Here is a 22,616-nt window from a genome sequence, read left to right as displayed (position 1 = left end):
CGTTTCAAAAAGTATAAGTATATTCTAGATTAAAACATACTTTTTTCTCTTAACAGATAAATTTTTAAATAAAATTTTCTTGAAATTTAGAGAGATCATGTGTTACTCGGGATTTAATATTTTTATTTAATTTTTCTGAAATCGAAGTTTTTATTCGCAATTTTATCAACGTTGCAAACATAATATTTTCGTAGATAAAATTTTATCGACGTCATTGTTTTACTGTAAAAGATAAAAAAAAATTTTTTTTTTTAAACTACAGAAGTAATTTTTGCATTTATGTGAATTATTTCTTTAAATAGATTTTTAACTTTTTGTTTATTCAACATTAATTTTATTTTGAAAAATAGAAATTTAAAGTTATCTCTCAGAAACTTCTTGAATGTTTTAAATACAAGTCTTTTTGATCGCGAACTTCTTGCTTACATCATTCTTAAAAAAAAATTTTAAAAAAATTGTTTATTATACGAAATTTATCTTAAAGTCGAGATCATTGACTGTAATTTTATCGACACGTTTCCGGAAGTATAAGTCTCCGCGCAACAAACCTTTATTTATCAAAACGTATATGTACATATACATTTTACGCATGGACTCGTCTACGTTGTTTGTGTTCATACACTCGCCACTTTTAACCGTGATATCCCTACTACTTTGCTGTTCGCCTGCCGGTTGAATTACTACAGATACCTATCTACGTGAGGCCCGACCGGCCCGAGAATCCAGCTTGCGACAGTTGTCGCTCGGTCGCTCTCAAGGAGTCATCTCGGTTTCGCTGATTCCTTTTGGAGGACTCTTTTTAATAAAAGAGAACAAAGGATTTTTTGAATAAAAAAATCTTCGGAGACATTTCAAAGGAATCGAGGAAATAATTTTTAACGCACTTTCGATTACTTGTCAAGGGTCTATCAGGAAGCTGTCAACAAGAATTTATTGATCAATTGAACGTATTAGTTGCAGGTTTCGGGGTGAGTTGATATTTATTCACTTTTAACTTTACTTATGTTTATTATTTCTTATTATACATTCATATTTATAATATTTATTTTATTTATCGTGTATTCATTTAATTTAGTCGTGGGATAAGTCTTTAGTAAGTATAATAAAGAAATATAGTAAAAACTAGATATATAATTGTTAAAATTAAAAATACATATACACACACGTTAAATGAGTCAGTTTCTCTTTTTTGAAATACTGACTAATATTAATGTGTATGCCATCTAATTTATGTAACTTTAGTGTTATCTTATATATCTAACATATTATTATAAATAAAACAACATAATTTGCCAAAAATCCTTTGATACAAATGATAATAAACATATAAGACAAAGTTTTTGTATCAAAGAAGCATATCTAAATTACAATTTCAAAGTCCGGAGCACAAATTGCGTTATGTTAGACGTAGAATGAGACGTTTGTAATTCGAATCAAACTAGCATTTAACGCGACGTACGTATTCCAATCATGGTCTCTTCTGGTAAATACGTGACGTTCATTTAAACGTCTCAGCTATTTTCGCTATTTTATCGGTATTTTCATAAAAGTCATGCATAATGTTAATCCATAATTTTTAGTATCTCTACCATCAATGAACACTCACGTCGCGTAGATCTTAATTTTGAAAGAAAAAATCATCAATTGATAAAAGAAAATTGTTAATTATTCTATAAATTATATATTCTTTGGAAAAGCAATTTATTTTATTAAATAAATTATTAAAAGAACAATTCACTATCGATTGCTTAGGCAACTGTTGTGTTTAAATAGAACATTAAAATATTTTTTAAATACGAGTAAACAATTGGATTTAATTAGAGGTTAAATAAGAAATACGGTATAAAAATTTAATTAAAAACTTTGATCACATAAATTATGGAAAATCGAGATATAAAAAAAAATTAAATTTAAAACTTACTCGAAATAAAATATATAAATTATGAAAATAATTTGTAACAATTTGTATAGTATATTAAAAAATTATTTAAAAATTAAACTTAAAACTGTCTAGTAAAAAAATATATGTATATATAAATTGATGCATTTAATGATATTAATATAAATTTAGTTTTTAAGAAGTCTTAAATTTAGATAAAATTTCATTAATTTAATTTAAGCCAAATTAAGTTCACCGATTAATGATGCAACGAAAAGGCTATTATAGCTTCAACCTAAAGTGGAACGAGTGGATCACCAATCGGACATGGTCAACCGTCGATCGATCCTTTAAAGGGATCGAAAAGAAACCGTACAGTGTCCACTGAGAAACAGAACGGAAAAATAAAATGAGTGAAGGAGAAAAATCCTGACACAGACCATATAGGGATAACGATCTCTCTAACGGTTACCGATAAATCACTGGAGGATCTAACGGGTGATTTATGCTTCCGAATCAACCGGTCTTTGCTTTCACAGAATGGTTGGCGGCAATCGCAAAAGAACGAATCAATGGTGAATTCTCAGATAGGTAGAACGGAGGGGGTTTTTTATTACCACCAGGTGGAAGGCGATATCGATAATCGCACAGCGAAGGACAATCTTTTTTTTGTTCGCCATCGAATGTAGCGAAGCGTGTGAAAAGCAAACCAAAAGGGGCGGTATGAGAAAATAGCAAAAACTCATAACAGAAAACCGTTGAAATGAGAACGTGTTGGAAACCTTCGAGGTTTCGTTATCTATTTATAACACATTCATGTTGCATCGTTTCTGTTATAGTAACCATTTGATTGTTGACAGATGGAATAATTGATACTGAGATTGCGTTCCGATATTCAATGCCAGAAAATCTATAGCGAACGAAACGTATACTATAGATTTTCAGTATTGACAGTGAATATCAAAACGCAGCCTGAGTATGCTGCAATATAAAAATAATTTTTTTATTTTTTTATAATTTTCGAAACCGTCACAATCAAATCATAAAACACTTATACATGTATATGTATGTATATGGAAAGAATAGAATTTTGTTAAAGTATCAAAAATTTAACTAGATATAAAGAACTGGAAATAATTTTGTTGACCCATCAAAATAATTATGTAAGACGCTTAAGCATGAATAATATAGTAAAAAGTTTTGACATTCTGTCAATCATTTCGAGCAATAACTACATAATTAACTACATAATTATTTTGATGGTCAAACAAAATTATTTTCAAATCTACATCTACAGTAAAGTTATTTTTCCGAAAAAAAAAAACTCTATCACATTATAATTAAGCAGTTGTAATTAGAATTAAAAAGTAATACTAATTTAATTCAAAATAATATTCTTAAAAGTGTTAAAATTATATTTTTAACTATAAATTATTATTATTTTTGTAATATTAAATAAATAGCAATAAACATAAAAAATAATATACAAATATGCAATTAATAATATAGATTGATATTACGCGAATTAAGTAAACAATAGCACATTGTATAATATCTTTGAAAGCTATTTCTATTTCGTGGAATTTTCCAGAAAATTTTTTTGAGTGACCGTTCACATTTTTTTTGTTAGTAAAATTATCATAATTTTTATGCCGAAACTTGTGTTGCTAGCACAGATAAAAATTGTTTAAAGTATTAGTGCGCAATTTGCCAACAACAACATAGACTTGCGTTCTCCATTTGGTTAAAACTCGTGGTATAAATACATTTACAAAAACATAAGCTCTGCAATCGCATAATGGCAACCAAATAAATGAAAGGAAAAATAAATATAAATGATAAAAAATAATGATTTAACTTAAACATAGAATTCAGTGTACTGTCGCACGCCTTTATATTAACGTGCGAATATTAACTGCACGCTTTTACAAGCCGGTGAAATTGCTGGTCAGGCGGAATTTATTAATTCAGCTAATAATGTCACACAGATGAAATAAAAATAGCGACAGAAAGTCACACGCAACTTTAGAAAATATGATGAACGACGATATATTAATATACTCTCGAAAAACAAACTTGAAAACAAGAAACTTACTTTTAAAATACCGAATTCGATCTGGGATATCCTGGGTAACAGAAAACCGCAATTTTTATATTTTGTAGAGTGAATATTAATTATATTAACTACTGATAATAATACTACTGATAATAACTATTGAATTAAAAATTACAGATTAAAATCCATAATATAAAAGACTTCTATAAAATAAACAGTGGACTTAATTACTGTAAAAAATAGTAATTATTATAACAATTTTTTGCCTATATTCGTAAAAATCAGAGTCAACAAACAATTTTGCAACTCGTATGAGCGAATCAACAAATAAATCCGGTTCCTTTCGAATTTACCGGACTTCGTAACGGTGCGATTTAGCAAATCGACCGTGTAAGCGACAAATAGTTTTATGACAGAGTCGGGCGGACGCGAAGGAAGAACAATCTCGGACTGTGACATCATCTGTAAGATCGGATCATCTCAGCTCACGACTTTAGTAATGACGCCTATATAATTACGTAATCCACGTACTAGATGAAATTTTTGGAAAGCAAGTCGGTTGTCCCTGACAACGCGACGGTTTGCTTAAAGCATTTATCGAGGAAATCACATGATAAACGATATATGATGAATCACGAAAAAAATCACAGCTCAGAAATAAACTCAAGTAAAACATGAAAGATAAATCTAATTATTATTTTTTGTTCTAAAGAAGCTATTTATGTTTTTCTAAATTGTAATAAATAATAATAATACAAAATTGTAATTGTAAATTATATATGGATGTTTAAATATGAGCTTTTAAATATGAGAAAACCCCTTTGATTAAAAACGCAGCTGTTTTTAATCAAAGCGCGTAGGTGGCGATCAGCGAGCTTTGGCGCGATTAGGTAATTCGAACCGATCGTTCGAGGTGAGGATGTGACGATCTACATACGTAATGCAGCCTGTCGAAGCTTTTGTCGCACTCGTAAACCATTGCGTCCTCGATCTAGATCCACTCGACGTCAATCAACGAAACCGCTAAACGTCGCTAAAGAAGAGTGTTAAAGCTCAAAAAGGAGGTCCATTCTAAATTTCAAACTCTTAAAATGCTTTCGCTTATTCACGTGATGACGATTGCGAATTAAATATTTTTTATTTCTTGGAAAAGTGCCAAATCTCAATAAAAAAAGGTTCGTGTTTATAACAATATAGAAACTATGTACGTTATATCAATTGTATAATCCTAAAGTAATACTTATCATTTTTTATATTGCTCTTTGGATAGAGAGCATTAAAAAATATTAGATTCACAGATTTTTATCTGTTTATCTCAAAGAGTTGAAAAAATTTCTTAAAGATAACGACTTTTTCATTTTCAGCAAGTCTCCGAAATTATGAGATATACGAAACAATATTTTATACAAAAGTTTTATAGTATATTTTATACTTTTAATAACGGAATATTGATATTTTTTGAAAATGTCAAATTTTAAATTCCTTCACCTCTAGAAGTGTTCCGATTTCTAAACCTTGGCATAAGCAGATAAAAAATCTAATATTTTTGATGTTCTATAATCAACATATCCAAAGCTTATTAAAATAGATAAGGGACACTTCTGTCGATTCCCTTATAAGATTATATTCATTTTTTTTTATTGTTTAAAAAGATAAACGTTTTTATTCTATATTCGAATAATATGTGTCTTTTTTATAACTTTGCTATTGATATTATTTTTTCTTACATATTTCAGATGGTGAACCTGAAGAATGCCTTGGGTGCTGATGAGCTTACCGATAAAAAGGTCGGTCTTCCTCGTGCTCTTCTGGCAGAATTTTTCGGTACCTTATTACTCAACTTCTTCGGCTGCGGTGCTGTGATAACCAAAAATGTTGTCGCCATCAGTCTGGCTTTTGGTTTGACAGTAGCGTGCGTAATTCAAGGGATAGGACATGTCTCCGGAGGTCATATCAATCCGGCGGTCACGATCGGTCTCGTCGTTATCGGGAAGGTAGTGTTTTATACTGATACTAAAAAAAATTTTAGTACTTTTATTGAATATTTTATTAATATATTTTATTGTCTTTATTTATACAAATGACACGTAATAAAAATTAACGTCTCATTTTTTATTTTTATCGTCACAATTTAATATAGATATGACTATAGTTATATACATATAAGCCTATACCATGGTAGTCATATCCATAAGTCTTAAAGCGTTTTAAATCTAATATACATGTACATTGCATGTGTATCATATGTAAATTGAGAATCGTCTATTATTCCGCAAATGAAATCTATCCTAGGAGTTTGAAAAGATTGATATCTTGCGATGAAAATCGATCATCTCTTATATAAAAATCAGAACTATCTGAATATTCAAAACGGATCCTGTAATAACTCTATTAAAATACACGAAAAAAATACTCTGAATTATATAATTTAATTATATACTCATATAATTGTATTTGTTATTATTAAATTATACAATAATAATATAATTAGATAAATTATATATACAATTTATCTGATTGATATTGATACGTATTCGTTTTCTTTTCTTGCTTTAATATTTTTAAATCTTTTTCAGATATATATAATTGAATTAACACAACATTCTGATTCGTAATCGCAGGTACCAATTATCAGGGGCGTTTTGTATGTTGTGGCGCAATGCGCGGGCGCTATCGCGGGTTCAGCGATCCTAAGGGCTCTCTCAAATGACAAACTGGAAGATTTTCTAGGCGTGGTAGAACTTGCTGACGGAACTACTCCAGTGCAAGGATTCGGCGTGGAGTTCTTCCTTGCGTTGATGTTGGTACTGGTAGTTTGCGGGGTGTGTGATGCCGCTAAACCAGACAACAAGCCTATCACGCCCCTTATAATCGGTGTGGCGGTCACTGTCGGTCATCTCGTTGGAGTAAGATTCTGATCACAAAAACAGTTCCTATTTATTTTAAATCAATTTTTTACGTTAGTTTTACATTAAAAAATTTTAATTTAATCAAACAATCCGACATGTCAGAATTGAATTATTGGAAGTACAAATTAGTTCGGTCCGTTTTCCAAAATTGGATCGTCTCCAAATTTTTCGAGATGGAATTCGAAAATTGCCTGAGAGATGGGAAAAAGTAGTAGCCAGCGATGGACAATACTTTAAATAATCTGTTCATTCATTTTATTTTGAAATAAATGCATTTTTGAACACAAAAAACGGACCAAACTAATTTTTACACGTAATATATTGTAATTATAATTTAATTATCCTAATATAAAATTTATTTTAAAATTATACTATTAAAATCATACAAGTTAAATTTTGTTTGGGAATTAATACTTTATTCCTATATAATTATTTGAAGTCTTTAAAAAATGAAAGAAATTTAAGAATTAATTCCGTTTTTATCATTTTATATGTCTGTAACAAATTTTTAATAATTAGATATCACGAACGGGTGCGGGGATGAATCCGGCGCGTTCGCTGGGAAGTGCCGTGGTGATGGGTGCTTTCTACAATCACTGGTTGTATTGGGTAGGTCCGATTATGGGCGGTATAGCTGGTGCACTCCTCTACGTGCATGCTACCGGACCTGCTAAGCAACCGGAAGCACCCGCCAGGACTTATGCCTCCGTCTCCACCGAGGAAAAGGAGGTACATTATACCACAAGAATGTAAAATCATTTTCAGACACAAATGAAAAATATTTACTTGCCAAAAGATCTTATAATTTCATACTTAATTTCCTAAAATTTATTAAATTTTAATTAATTTTTTAATATTCAAAACATTCCTCAATTTCTGTACTCCAATGTTTTAAATAAATTAGTAAAGAAACTATAAAATGTTATTAAATTCACATTGATCATTTTTAGTAAGTTCTTAGTTTTAAAAAGTTCTTAATTATTTAGTCAAACATCTTAATTTTTTTAATAAATAAATTAATTAAGTATTTAGATACTAAATTAAGTTTCCAGCCTTTGATTTTTTGTATCAAATCGTTAGTGTCTGAAGGTGGTTTGCAAATATAGTTTTTAGATATAATGTAAGTCTGGCATCTTCCTATTAATTAACAAGCATTTAATCCGCATGAAAGTCGCTACACTGAAATACACGCATTTAACTTTCTCTTATAATAATATTTATAGAATTTCGATACTTTCTTTTTATGATGGGTTCGTTTTGGGAATACAAATACTTATCCAATCCTTACGAGCCAGAATATTTGAGAATAGAATTCATGCACGCTCATAATGCATGGTAATAAGAAGATACTAAATTATTCTTACTCTTTAAAAAGTAGTGAAACTTTTTTAGGGAAAAATTTCGTTTTTAAAATTTTTCTATGATTTCCACATCTTAAAATAAAATAAAAAAAAATAATTGTCTAAAAATATTTCATGACATGATGGAACGCAAGAGACAGACTTATTTTTTTAAAGAATTTTTATGACAACTCCGCACTCTTTCTTTAATTCTGTAAAAAATTTAGCAACTATTTTGCACTATGAATCTGAATGTACTAGTTCTCGGAATAAACCTTCCACTCTAAGTCCACGATCGTCTCTGCCCCACAGAGGTTCGAGTACATTGACAGCGGACGTGGCGAACTTTAAGATACGAAGATGCCCAGACATACAAGAGCGATCTAGCAATTCGCCCATAGATTATAATTTCCATTTTAAGAAAATAATAATTAAAAGTAAACAGCGAACATGAAAACATCCTTATTTTACAGCTCCAGACTCTTACCAACAGAAAAAACGTCAGTCCCGCTTGATGCTTTAATCGATTCTAACCATCTTCTTCTGCCAACTCGCCAATCGCCTATGTGATAAGAACTATCAGACGACTCTTATACACATAAAAATCGTGCGTGTATTTCAAAACTGAAGTTAATGAAATTGCACAGCTTACTGACGGAGTGATTTCAGAAAAACGTAATCGTGACGACGTTAATTTTTATTTATCATTGAAAATATGGGATATAAATATAATATCTGCATTTCAATTAGTGCACTTTGAAATAAAAATTACAATTTTTCTGATACAACTAAATATAATTAAAATTTTTGAAAAAAATAAAAACATAGCTAAAAAGCATAGCTATTAAACATAGCTAAATAAATTAAATTAAAAAATAAATTTCTCAAGAAAAAATTCCAGACTTTATAAAATATTGAAGTGATAAGAGTCTCTGCCTTTGTCTATAATTTTGTACCGATTTATTATAATACATTTTTCATTACAAGCTGAACTTTCAAACATTTAATTATACAACATTCTGATATAGGTCATCCTATAATCGCGAAAGATAAGAATGTGAAGAAAACCAAAGAGATCGTCACGAAATATTTCACTTGCCGATATCTCATGCGATATCCACATTGAGTGACAGTCATTTATTGCACAAGATTGCATTTTGATGGTACCATTGATAATTGATCGATCTAACTTTCGACTAAATTTTCCTGCACTTCAATCAATTATACTTGAAATAACATGCAATTTACTTAAATTCATATATAAAATAGTTTTCAGTAATTTTCAACACACAGTGTTTCATAATTATGCTTCAATAAAGTTTTTCTATTAATTAGTATAAAGAAAATTTCAGAATGCTTCTATAATTTATTTTTTAAATATTTATTATTATTCTCCTCATTTCATACGAAAAAAATTTTTAAGTCTTAAATCAGCCATTATAATAATTTATTTAGTTATTAATTAAGATTAATCACGATGTTATATAATACATTTCAAGATTAAAAATTCAATCATAATTAAATTATCTATTTTTTGTTTATAAATCATTGTTTTTTTCATTTGCTTAATTATTTGTACATCTGCGTGACTTTTCGATTATTTCGAAATCAATTAGATTAACGCAAATGCATGTATTTGTCATTATTCCGTATAAGTTAATACATAGGTGATTTTTACTCGAACTTTTTTGTCCACAATCATCGTAGATACTCTCTAAAAACATGTCAATACATTCATGCACGAAAGCTTATATTAAAGAATTGTAAGATATTTGATTAAAGGTCACTAATCTCTTAAAAACATATCGCAAAAATATCGCGATTGATTTTCAGAGCATAGGTAATCATGACTTTTTGACTCATCATATATATTTTTTATACTAGCAATAAAAACATGCATTTCTTTCGTAAATAAAAATACGTAATATACGAATATTTATGTATCAATAAAGATTAGAGAATACAAATATATTCATCGTAAATGTGCGTGTTATACGTAATGTGTTGTACGGAATAAAATATCTAAGTTTTTATACAAATTTGTCTGATTATTATTATCCTCTGGCCTTAAATAAAACACTATTATGATTATATCTCTCTATTATATATATAATTATTAAATAATTATTAATAATTACATAATTATTAATATTAAATTATTATCTCTTTTTCCCTTTAAACTACCTGTCTGGATATTTGACGTCTGGAAGAGGATGGAACGGAGCAATAAATATTGTGGTGAATTTTCTAACTTACACATTTTTGTATATTATTTCATATATTCATGTATATAGGTATTTCAAATATTTCGCAGAATATTGGATAATCTATCATTTAATGTGTTATCATTTCAGTATTAGAGTTTAATGAAATAAATCTAAATATGATTACTGTAAACACATCATATATATCTATTATAGTTCATTACCTGTCCCCAACTTTGTTGGAAAATGTTAACTTACAGAATCAGAGTCTGTTGCACCAATAAGAAAATCAAGAAAGGAGAAAAAAATAAAACGTAATTATATCTACAATTATTCTAAATATGTAGCACAAGAAAGGATTAATGTAGTTGTAGATCAAACAGATCACTTTCCATTAACAATTCGCGTTAATTTTAATCGATGCTAAAAGTTAATTAAATTAGTTAATTAAATCTTTTGTTTCAATAATAATAGCAAAACTACAATCTAAACTATTCTAATATTTTTATATATGTTATTATCAATATACACGGTGATTAAAAATAACTTTTTGTCCTACAAGGGACATATTACTGGCCGTATTCTGAGACGATTTTTCATTTGGCAAAAAATTTGACCGAAGCTTAGTTTTTAAATTATATAGAGAAATAGTTAACGCATCACAATAGTATATTAAATATGGAAAATAAGCAGGAGTGACATGTTCACTGATGTATGGGTGTACAACTTTGCTACCGCCGTTTTTACAGGTATAAATTTATACCTTAGTAAGGTAAGTGCTACCCCTGCTTACCTTCCGTACTCGACTTATGATACGCTAATTATTTCTGTTTATAATTTAAAAACTAAGATTAATTCTACAATGTGCTTTTTATTTTCTGTTTCTTGCTGTTTGTCTCATGCCTTCTTAATCAAAAAGGCAAGAGACAAACAGCAAGAAACAGGAAACAAAAAGCACATTGTAGAATTACCATAAGATTCGAACTAACTTTTGCCAAAATTGTCTCAGAATATGGCCAAGAATATGTCCCTTTATGGACAAACAGTTATTTTGAATCACTCTGTACTATAATTATGTTGAATTAAATGAATTGTATATGATTATATTTAAAAATAAGAGAAGATTATGTTGATTGAGAGGAAATATTTCGGATGAATGAAGCCGATTGGTGCAACTGATTCTGGCTACGTACTAATTCTTAATGCTAAAAAGAAGACGAATCCGATGACTGTGCGATCAGAGGATCATGACTTTTCTTTTTTCTTTATTTAGTTAACGAAAGCAAACGTGCGCAAATGAAGGAAACCGTCAGAAGATACGGTATGTACAGACATGTTCTTACAACTGTGATACAGTCCGCAAGCCAGAGCCGATAAAACCATCCGATATAGCTGACCTTATATTTACAATTGTTTTCTCATTAAGAATGTACCAATCAGAATAAAAGGATCAAAACGAACAAATAGGATCACAATTTTTTCCAAAAATCAAAAAAGTGCTTTTCACTTCGAGAACACAGAGTAAATCAAATTTTGCGATATCAAGATAAGTTAGATAAAGTAAAACTCAATATAATACATCAGAATGTTGCAACTTTTCGAGTTATTCATGGAAAAATAATAAAAATAATTGTATAATATATATACCTACAAAGATGTAAGATAAAATAAAATCTTTTCGCAATGTACCTAATATAGGCATTCCAATGAATTAAATAATTTAAATAATTAATATTTGTCACATTCGCACGATGAATGACTCATTCAAATTATTTTTATCTTTGTCAAATCGGTTGTTTTTGGACAAAAAAAGTGAGACATACAAGAGAAATTTTGATGTGACCTTAATGAAACGAACACGATCACCGAGCTTCGATATCATTGAAGCAATTTAATTAGAAAAAGTGCTTAAATGAAAAAAATGCAACAATATTCTTCCGTAAAAGTATTCTCATACGATCGATTCGGTTTTAATACCTGTACACATTATTATGGAATATTGATGCTGTCAATTTAATTTGCCCAGATTCTCGTTTTGCGCAATTGGAAATTAACGTTATTATTCTGAATATTAATAGTATTGCCAAAGTCAAATGATATTACATACATTATTTAAGAAAATTAATTAATACACTTATCTCACAATAACCATTATCATAATCATATAGAGATCAAAGCTCAAAGAGCTTAGAAAAAACTAAAGTCGATAATAAAAACTAAAATTATAAAAGAATCATTAAAGTATTTAAATTTCCTGTTGTAAAGTTATATCAATATTTTAACACAATGCAAAGTATATTTATAATATATTATATAATATAATGAATCCTTAATATTCCAAAAATTATTAATACAATATCAATTTTGTAATAATTAAAATCATGTGATTCTAGTACATATAATTCAAAAAATGTTTTAATTATTACATTATATATATATACACATACATACATAAATATATATATATATAATAATATACACATAATTTTAAAATAATTAAAGTTCAAGTTTTCTAAATTTGATTTTCTCTTTATTGTGCAACATATATTTTAATCAAAAACTTATGTAAAATATGACCGTATATAAAGGAACTTTTTTAATATACGATTGAAAATTATATTATACGAATAAAAACTACTTTTTCAAGACATATACACTTTCTACAGTTTTTAAAGTATTAAAATAACATATTTATTTTTATTAAATAGTCCAAACTCATTTTATATGCAATTTTTTTAATATTTGTTTTATAATTGCAACATTGTATCATTTTTTTAACTCAATAGACGATCTCAATTGATATCAATAATATGGTCCAACGCTAGAACATTAATATTGACGTCGATCGAATTGAATAGTGTGTGATTAATTTTCCTACTATTAAATATTCAAATTAATTACCAATTGAGCAAAAGACCTCGAGAATCTTATAGCGAATTTGGGAACATAAATTTTACTTACAACTTCAACCAAAAAAAAAAAGGAACAAATCTTCAACCTTCCATTTGTGAAAGCTTGTCCTCCAAACTGTCCTGACTATCATTAGTATCATTCAAATTGATAGTGTTATTGCCCTGTGCCAATTCAATGACGGATTCGTTCAAATTACCGCTCGCCGATTTCTGTATATCTAGCACGTCGTCTGATGCCTCAAAGATCGAAGCAGTTTCGGAAAGATCTTGATTATCCAATCCGATAGTACCGGAGTCAGGTTGACTTTCCTCTGGTACGGTGATGACCTGCGAAGATTCTTCCGCCTCAGAATCCAATTTGATCTCCGTCTCCTGCGAAACTTCAACCTCCATCGCCGTCTCTTCCTTAATATTATCTTCGATTATTACGCTGTTCCGATCCAATTGCTCGTTGATTATCGCAGACTCAGTCTTTCGTATCGCAGATGTGCCTGACGATGAAGTCGCGATACCAGAAATTTGCGTAAGGTTGCTCAGAACCGTCTCCTGTATCTTCACCACGTTATCGGTAGTCTCGAAAATGCTGCACAATTCCCGATTCATCTCTTCAACCTCTGATGTATCGCCAGGCTTTACAATCATGTAACGTTTGTTCGAATACACCTTATTGCTCGAGATCGTCGGAACCTTCTTCGAAATCGGTGTATTACTTGATGTAGTACTGTTGTCGGTCACCGTCGTACTCTGGATTTCTTTCTGAACATTTTCTAACGTTTCTTCTATGATAGGATTCTCTTCATTTTTTATTGAACCTTCCTCCATGTCTTCCTTTTCTCCTTGGATCGGGTTGCTTTTTATCGTTTCCGTGTCATCATTATACTCCCGCTCCTCGTCATATATGCTTTGTTTCCGTTTAACAAATACTCTCTTGAGCGGTAGCTGCTGTTCATCCTCAGACTCGTCATGACGCTCCGGTATTTCATCAATCGTCTCGTAGTCTTGCTGCGCTTTCTTTGCTTGTAACTCCTCGATCTTCAACCTTTGCTGCTCCACTCGTTTCTCCAACTGTTCCAGCTTCTCCTTGGTTTCTTGATCTTGGCCGTGGGTGATCACCTGCGTCTTTTGCGAAGTAATTGAGCTCTTTGGCGTGCCGCCGCTGGATGACGTTGAAGTCTTCAATTCGAACTTCTCGTTCGCAACGACATCTCCTGTTTTTTGACGTTTCTTCGCAGATTGCAATACTGCTTGTATCAAATTCTGACTCTTATCGAGAGGTAGTTTAGTTACTACTCGCTTTACCACATTGCCAGCCGGTAATTTTGCCAGTTCCGCAGGATCTATCGTGGTACCATCTGGATTCATAATAACTTCACGAGTAGTGTCACCCTGTCGAATAATTCTGCGAACAATCACTCGCCTGATCTTATGTGTACCAGGAGTACTACTGCTCAGAGAAGAGGAAGAATCTGCATCCTTGGTATTAGGTGTACTAACTGGTGTACTTCCTTCGTTACTACTTCCTGTCGATTTCCGCACAATTCTTTTAATTACTTTGATGGTCTTTGCAGTGGGCGTTGGAGTTTCTGCCTTATCGTTATCTTTGCGATTTTCTTGAGAAGAGATTGGGGATTTTGTTACAGGAGTTACTGGTTCTTTAGACTCTTGATCGACATTCGACTGATGCTTTAACTGAATCTTATGTTCCTTGAATACTGAGGCAACGATCTTTTGCACTTGCGCCTCGGTTTCATCTATGTGGCTGCTCTTGGGGCTATCCTCCTGCGATGACGTAACATCTTTCGAGCTACTCTGAATAGTTTGTTTCGTGACCTTTTGCTCTTGAATATCGCGACGCTGAATGGGCATTAATGTCTTAACGGTCTTCTTCATCATATTGCCATCTTTGTTACGCACATAAACCACCTTACGCTCTTCTTTTTCATGTCTCTCGGATTTCTCTTCTTTGTCTTCTCTTTCCTCATCGTCTTCTTCTTCCTCCTCACTCTCTGAGGGCTTTCGTGGTATTGGTAACTTCTTTACAATGTACGCCGGCGGCTCGTAGTCATCGTCTCCGTCTGAATATTGATCTTCTTCTTCTTCCTCCTCATCAGAATCTAATTCAACATTCTTCTTATTATCAGGCTGCAAACCATCTGGGCCCATTTTCTCGCCCACCTCAATGTGCTGTTTGATGTGAGTAACATAATCAGCGCGATTACGACAAGATTCCTGACAAACGTCACAAGTGAGAGCCATACCCGAGCGTTTCGTATGCGTCAACTGATGCACCTCTAAGCTTTCCTTGCGTTTGAATGCCTTTCCGCAGTCCTCGCACACATGGCGCTTCTCTACTGAATGGGTACGCATATGTCTAGTCAAATGATGCGATAGCAGGAACGTACGAGGACACACTTTACACATATATGGCCGATGACCAGCATGGGTAGCCAGATGCCGAGCTAACTTTGTGCTGGTGTGGAAGGCCTCCTTACAGTAATCGCATACAAAAGTTTTATCCTCACTGTGCAGCATTTCGTGCCGTTCCAGGCTTTGCTTGTATTGGAAGCGCTTGTTGCAAATATTACACTGGAACGGCTTCTCTTTCTTGTGTGCCGAATCCTCGTGTTTTTCGAGATCCTCTGTGGTAAAGAATTCGCGATCGCAATGAGAACAGGCATAACGAGTTTCTTCTCTGTGCACTTTCTCGTGACGTTGCAGCTGAGTCAGCCGTGAAAATTGTTTTTGACAAATTGAACATGTATACGGCTTTTCTTCCGAATGTGTGCTCATATGCTTGCTCAGGTCATATTTGGTGAAAAAGTGTCGGTCGCACTCGGTGCATTTGTAATTGCGATCGCGATGAGCGCGCTGAACATGCAATAGTAGAGCCTGACGTAATGGGAACGTACGTTCGCATTGATCGCATGCATGCACTCTGATCTCTCCCGGCTCTAGTTTTCTCTCCTCTTTCATATTTACTTCTTGTTCACCCTCGCTACCTCCGTCCTGCTCCTCTTCGAAAAGGTGTTCCTCGTTAGTATTTTGTTTTTCATTTTGACGTTCCCTTTCCCTCTCTCTTTCTCTGGTCTCACGTCTAGTATCTCTGTTATCATTATCAGAAGTGCGTCGCTTTTTTGAGATCTCATTCTTTGACCTAGACTCAGCGGGTCTCTTATTGCCTATCTCCGGTGGATCATTGGAGATGGGAGGAAAAGGTCTCGGCAATACTCCAGATAGAGGGTAGTCTCTCAATGCTTCATCAGCCTTTTTGCATTGCAACTTAAACTTATACGAGCGATCCAGATTCCAACGACACATATGGCAGATCATCTGCGGCATCCCATCTGAAGGATAGACCTATCAAAAAACAAGATGCGATGAATCATTAACAATGTGCTTATCTATCAAGGATTCGGGAAGAAGTGTCTTTGCTGTTGGACGTTCAGAAATTGCAGAAGAGGTTTCGCTGAATTTATACAGTTTTTGTATTATAAAAATTCAAAGTTACATATACTATAAATCTTGTAAATTAAAATACAATTTACATATATTGTATTAAGGTGCTGTATATAGTATAGATACTACAAATATGTATATATAAATAAATATACATAACTACATTATACAATTTTGTGTATATAATGTACCATAAAACTTCGTTAATTAAAAGATGCTTGAAAAGACGAAAAGGTACAAAAATAATAAAATATGTATATTACACCTAAATAATTTTAATATGTCATAATAGAAAATTAGAACATAAATACAGATAATTTTTTTATTTATCTGAAAAGACAGAATGTTAAATTTTTGTGTATATAACTTCCCTTTTTTAAACTTTTAACAGAATATGTGATATATGTATAATATATAATAAAAAAATATATAAAATATTAAATTGGAGAAAAAGTTCTACAGTATTTTATTAGCTCAAAATTGTATATTGTACATTTAAAAAATTAGCGATTATACCATTTGATAGAATAAAGTTTCAACTTTAAGAAAATTAATCTCAAAACAGCAAACAGTATACCATACAAATTAAATAGATACAAAAACAGGTAAACATAAATTAGATAAATTAGATGAATTGTAATGTAGTATATAAAATTAATTGTTCAAATTGTACAGTATTGTACATAGAATAGACAAAAAAAAGATAAAAATTAGAATAAATGAACACATAAAAGACATTAATAAAACAAATGGTAATTTGTTGGTAATATCGACACATAGAATGTGTGTCTGAAAACCATGAATTTGATTGGGATAATATACATATATCAGCCAAAGAATCAACGTATAGTAAAAGAGTGGTATCAGAAATGATACGTATAAAGACATTCACATAGACTCAATAAACAAAGCGGCACTGAAAACCTCCCAGATAATTATATTCCTTCTACATATAAAATACACCTACAGAAACATAACATTATAAAAATAATAAATAATAATAAGGCTCTATAAGTATAAAAGAACATAAACACTTGAAGGGTTAAGAGCCAGTTAAGTAACAAAGAACTTTTAATTCAACACAAAAATAAAAATGCTTACAGCAAACGTTTCAACGCTGACATAATAATCGGGTCATTCTCAATGTTACAGTGAATATTATAATAGTAAAATTATTGAAAATTTATAAAATATATAATTTTCAGTATTCTCTTCGTGTCTTGTGTTATAACATGTTTTCTCTTTATTTCAGCCTGTAATTTTCCATATGTAACAATTACCAAATTTTTTTTATTATTTGAGTTCAGTTTTCATTAAAACGCGAAAAATACGCAGTAAGTATTTAAAGAATTATAAATATAAACAAATAAAATACTTTATCAACAAATCGTTAAATAAAATCTTAATTTTACTTTATAAAGAAAAGAACAGAAAATAAAGGTTTTCTTACTCAAATCGTTTTTTAATTAATTAAAATACAGCTTTGAAAAATTTGAAAAAAAAAAAAAAATTTGGCGGGATTGGCGGGAAACGCGAATCAAACGTCCTCTTTTCGCAATCGCCGGAATCGCGATGTAGGATCAGCCGGCAATATCGCTGCCTATACTACCACACGATCGTATATCAATTTACACTTCGTGACACAACAAAAGCACACCCCTCGCGGCAACTCGCCCCTTCCACTTTTGCGCTGTACAATCAAACCCCTTTCCCTACGGGGGACGGTGGAGCCAGATGTTGACGCGTGTTATCCGCGAGGGAAACTCGGCGGGGCATCTCCGGCGGTCGATGCCGTCGACGGCCCGTTGAGGGTATTGTTAACGGCGGGGCTACTCACCTCGATGGAGACGCAAGACATGATCTGCAACGAGAGCGGCACCTGGAATGGCTTGTTGTGCTCGCGTTCATAGAGAAAGCTTAGAGGCTCCGAACTGGATAAGCAAAATCGGCAGACGCGCCGCGAGCGCAGCGGCGCCGGCCTACTCTCCATGTCTGCCGGCGTCCCTTTTCGCTCTCGCCGCCTCCTCTTCCTCCTCTTGCTCCTCGTCGTCCTTTTAGGTAACGTGTTCTAAAGCTCACCGATGTTCGTCCCCCGCTCGGCAATTGCGTACGATTAACTACTCAGAGTATAACTCTGTCGCCCGACCACCGAGAATATGAGATTTGCGAATAATTCGCGCGGCTGCTATCTCGACTCACTCGTTAGTTGCTCGTTCGCCCGCTCGCTTAGTCGCTCGCTCACTCGCTCAACGACGCCGAGCGTCGGTAAGCGTCGTTACGTCGCCTTTCTCACCGGAGAATAGCAAGTACGCTCTGCCACGGCGCTTTATAATGGCGGAAGAACGCGGAACAGGCTGGCCAAACGTGCGTAGAAAAGACGCCGTCGTCTTTGCACAGTGGCGCCGAGCAAATGTCGCTTGGACACGTGGCGCGGCTGAGCTGCTCGGCAGATAAAGCAAAAAACGTGTTTGCCATCGATCAACATCGGAACAATTTTAGTTATATCTTTTACAAAGAGATGGCGCATATATACATATAATGATGTCTTTAAAGGAAAAATATGAAACACACGGTTGCAATTGAAAACAAACTATTTTTAAACTCCGTAATAAACAATTAATTATAAGTGGCAATTTAAAAAAAACTGTTAAAAAAAATTTGTTAAAGAGGACCTATTATTTTATTAAATAAAAATTTAAACACCCGTAAAGGAATAAGAAAAACAAATTTGCTGTAATAATATTGTTCATAAATAAAAGCAAATTTTTACCACATCCCGCTTTCCTGATTTTGTACTCGAAAATATATATAATATCTACATTATACACGTACAATTATAATCGCTAAAAAAATAATTTGAGTAAATGTTTGTTACTATCAATGAGATTCCGAAGGCCCAGGGATAATTGAAGAAAGAACGATGATATGCTATTAATAATTAATAAAAATTTGCAATTGTTAACATAAATATTTCAATAATGCATTATCAAATGATTTTTAATATTTAAATGCTGCTAATTAAGTACGCATACTTTCACAATTATTTCTTTGCATTTATCATCTCTTTATTATAAGAGAATGCTAGAGTCATCAAAACTGAACGCTCAATGCGTATTTCTCCAACCATTTCGTTTCCCTGATACAGAATGAAAAATTCTTCTCTAAAAGAAAAGAAAAAACACAAATAGCTTTGGGAAAGTACAACCTGTATAAAAATTTAAAAAATTGTAAATTGCAATTTAATGTTACTACGTAGGTTAAATTAATTCAAGTATATATTCAAATCAAAAGCACACTTTCTCATATTTGAAAAATTTATAAGAACATATCATGCATGGGATCTTCAAATTATGATTTTGAACAAAAGAAATGAAGAAAAAGTACAATTTAAGTACGTAACGTTTTAATATATGTAATGTTTTCTTGACGTATGTACGTAATATTTTATTTGGAATTAAAAAACTGTTTTCGCAATTTTGCAACACATACACGCAAAAGCAGTTTTGTTTTTCAAAAGCGTGTTCAAAAACCTTTTTGCAATGTTTTTATAATACCATACACATTTGTAACAAGAAATTTATATCTCTGAATATTAAAGCGATGTCTATGACAAAGATATCCGCTAATGCGAATATGTATAAAATTTTAGTGTAATTTTTAATTAGAAAATAAAAACTAACATCGATGTTAGCGCGCTAACATGCTATAGTTTACATCATAGAATTTCAGAGATAAAAGTAAGTTATCAATAAAAGTGCGTTCTGAATACGGGCCTATGAGTTGAGATATCAATGGATTAAAATAAAAGTATAAAAGTTGACCTTGCATTTTATCTTTTATTACACACAAAATATGTACACATATTCTTAAAAAGCACACATTTGATCGATATGCAGTATTTGCGCCAATAACCCAGTGAAAAATGACAACGGAATTGATGTCAATTCGATGTCGATTCCATTGTCATTTCTCATCATTAGAAACTGTATTCTTTATATTTAATTTTTATTATTGATAAAACAATATAAATATATATTATTTTTATGAGCATATTTATGTAAGAAAACATTAATGAAATGATAAAGATAAGGGAGACCGTTCACAATGAATTTAAAAACAGAAATTAATCATATTCTTCTGAATACTACTTGTAAATTCATACTGAAGAAAGAGTGTTATTGCGTTAATTGTAAATCTGGATAATTCAATCTATTATTGAATGGCTATTAAAAAACGGATGAGATCTTTTTAAAAAAAATTATTTAAAAAAAGCGTTTAATATATTTTTATCAGATATTCAAGAATTCCCAGTTGGTCAATTAAATAAATTTTTTCAGGTAAATAAATCAAAATTCCTTGTCTATCGGATAATTAATTGTCGATTTTGTTAATCGCATTATACGTATATGGTATGTCTTTTCAATTGAAGCTATTAGAATTTCAAAATGATCGAATATATTTTTTTCATTGAGTATTACTAATTTCATTGAGGATTACTAATGAGATAAAGTGGGAACGCTTATTTTTTTTGCAATAAATAGGTCGAAGAAAATGAATCAAACGCCTTTTTGAGAGAAATTTTGTCAATTTTATTTCCATGTGTCTATATACATACATATAATAGATTTGCAGACTAATCCTCGTTTCTATGCATGAGAAGGAATTTATCACTCTTTATGAAGTGATTTTTCATTTAGTTTTGTGCTTTCGATAAACAATGGTATAAAAACATATTTTTGAACGCTATTGTTTTCAGAAACACCATTTTGTTGTACCGCGTGGTATGTCCGCAACATCCAAAGCATTATCCTTGCATTATGAAGTTTTTTGTGAATTTTAAATGCCAAAAACACAGGCCTTTTTTTGTAATGTTTCAATTGTTAAGTAATTACATATTTGTTTCATATTTATATAAACTTACCAATTTTATAACTGGCAAGTTTTCTTCATAAAATTGCAATTTGATTCATTCCTTTCGTCCTACTTATTGCGAAAAACTATTTAGTTTTACATCATTTCCATTGATCACTTTATATATATTAGATGTGCAAATTAATTTTCAGTCTTTTTTAACCAACTTTTATCTATCTAGCTATTTCAAGATATAGGAAACGTCTTGCTGGTTACTCCAGGTTACTCCAAGCGTATTTGCAAGTTCTAATTGCATTTGGTAAGATTTCTTGTTCAAAATTTCATTCAACTCCACGTCTTCCACTTTTTTTGATTGACCAGGGTATTCACGATCCTCAAAATCGAAATTTTCCTCTCGAAACTGTTGAAATTTTTTACACATATTTTTTACATATACTATACGATACAGCATTCTTACCCAAAGGCGAACAAATAATTTCTTTTGCTTCAGCTGCGAGGATCAAATATTGTACCTCATTTTAACGTTAAAAGATGACACTTCAAAATAACTACAGAAGTATGACTACATAATGTATTATTTATCTTCGTTATTCATCGAACGTAAACAGTATAAATGAAACATGGTGCACATCATATGTGAAGCAGAATGCACCTTTATTTGTGCTATCAGGGTACTTATACAGCAATGTGATAGAAATTCGGATTAATCAATTGCAATAATTTGTATAATTGTATAACTACTCAAAATTACATTAATGGATAAAAAAAGACGATTTCTTGTCATGACATATATCACTATAATATTCCATCTTATTACAGAGGAACAATATAAAACAATAATACATATTCGCACGAAGTGCATCGACTGGTATTATCGAACTATCAGAGTGCGCTGAGATTAATGTTAAATTCTCTGAAGATAAGGTAATAGATTCAACTAAAAAGTATTATACAAATTTTTATAATGTAATATGTTGTGTGTATATAT

At 31.5% G+C, this 22,616-nt stretch overlaps 2 protein-coding genes across 4 annotated transcripts; one reads left to right on the top strand and one right to left on the bottom strand.

Moving 5' to 3' along the window:
* Positions 1–870: 870 nt before the first annotated feature.
* Positions 871–8,933, top strand: LOC108773642 (aquaporin AQPAn.G). 3 transcript variants are annotated; one of them, XM_018539508.1, is made up of 5 exons: positions 871–968; positions 5,672–5,929; positions 6,557–6,841; positions 7,364–7,573; positions 8,658–8,933. In XM_018539508.1, the coding sequence occupies exons 2-5, from the start codon at positions 5,672–5,674 to the stop codon at positions 8,697–8,699; spliced, it is 795 nt and encodes a 264-aa protein (XP_018395010.1). In that variant the 5' UTR covers positions 871–968; the 3' UTR covers positions 8,700–8,933. The 3 variants fall into 3 exon arrangements, with proteins under 3 accessions (XP_018395010.1, XP_018395012.1, XP_018395011.1); XM_018539510.1 differs by having other exon boundaries at positions 8,497–8,933; XM_018539509.1 differs by lacking the exon at positions 871–968 and adding an exon at positions 5,036–5,110.
* Positions 8,934–13,381: 4,448 nt separating this feature from the next.
* LOC108773650 (uncharacterized) lies at positions 13,382–19,016 on the bottom strand. The gene is made up of 2 exons (XM_018539523.1): positions 18,594–19,016; positions 13,382–16,657 (listed from the first exon to the last, which is right to left on the bottom strand). Exons 1-2 carry the CDS (start codon positions 18,744–18,746, stop codon positions 13,382–13,384), a joined length of 3,429 nt encoding a protein of 1,142 aa, XP_018395025.1. The 5' UTR covers positions 18,747–19,016.
* Between the last annotated feature and the right edge of the window lie 3,600 nt (positions 19,017–22,616).

This window comes from Cyphomyrmex costatus, unplaced genomic scaffold (assembly GCF_001594065.2).
Source record: "Cyphomyrmex costatus isolate MS0001 unplaced genomic scaffold, Ccosl1.0 scaffold216, whole genome shotgun sequence".
In the NCBI taxonomy this organism is placed as follows: domain Eukaryota; kingdom Metazoa; phylum Arthropoda; class Insecta; order Hymenoptera; family Formicidae; genus Cyphomyrmex; species Cyphomyrmex costatus.
This window is presented reverse-complemented; position numbering and strand designations above follow the sequence as displayed.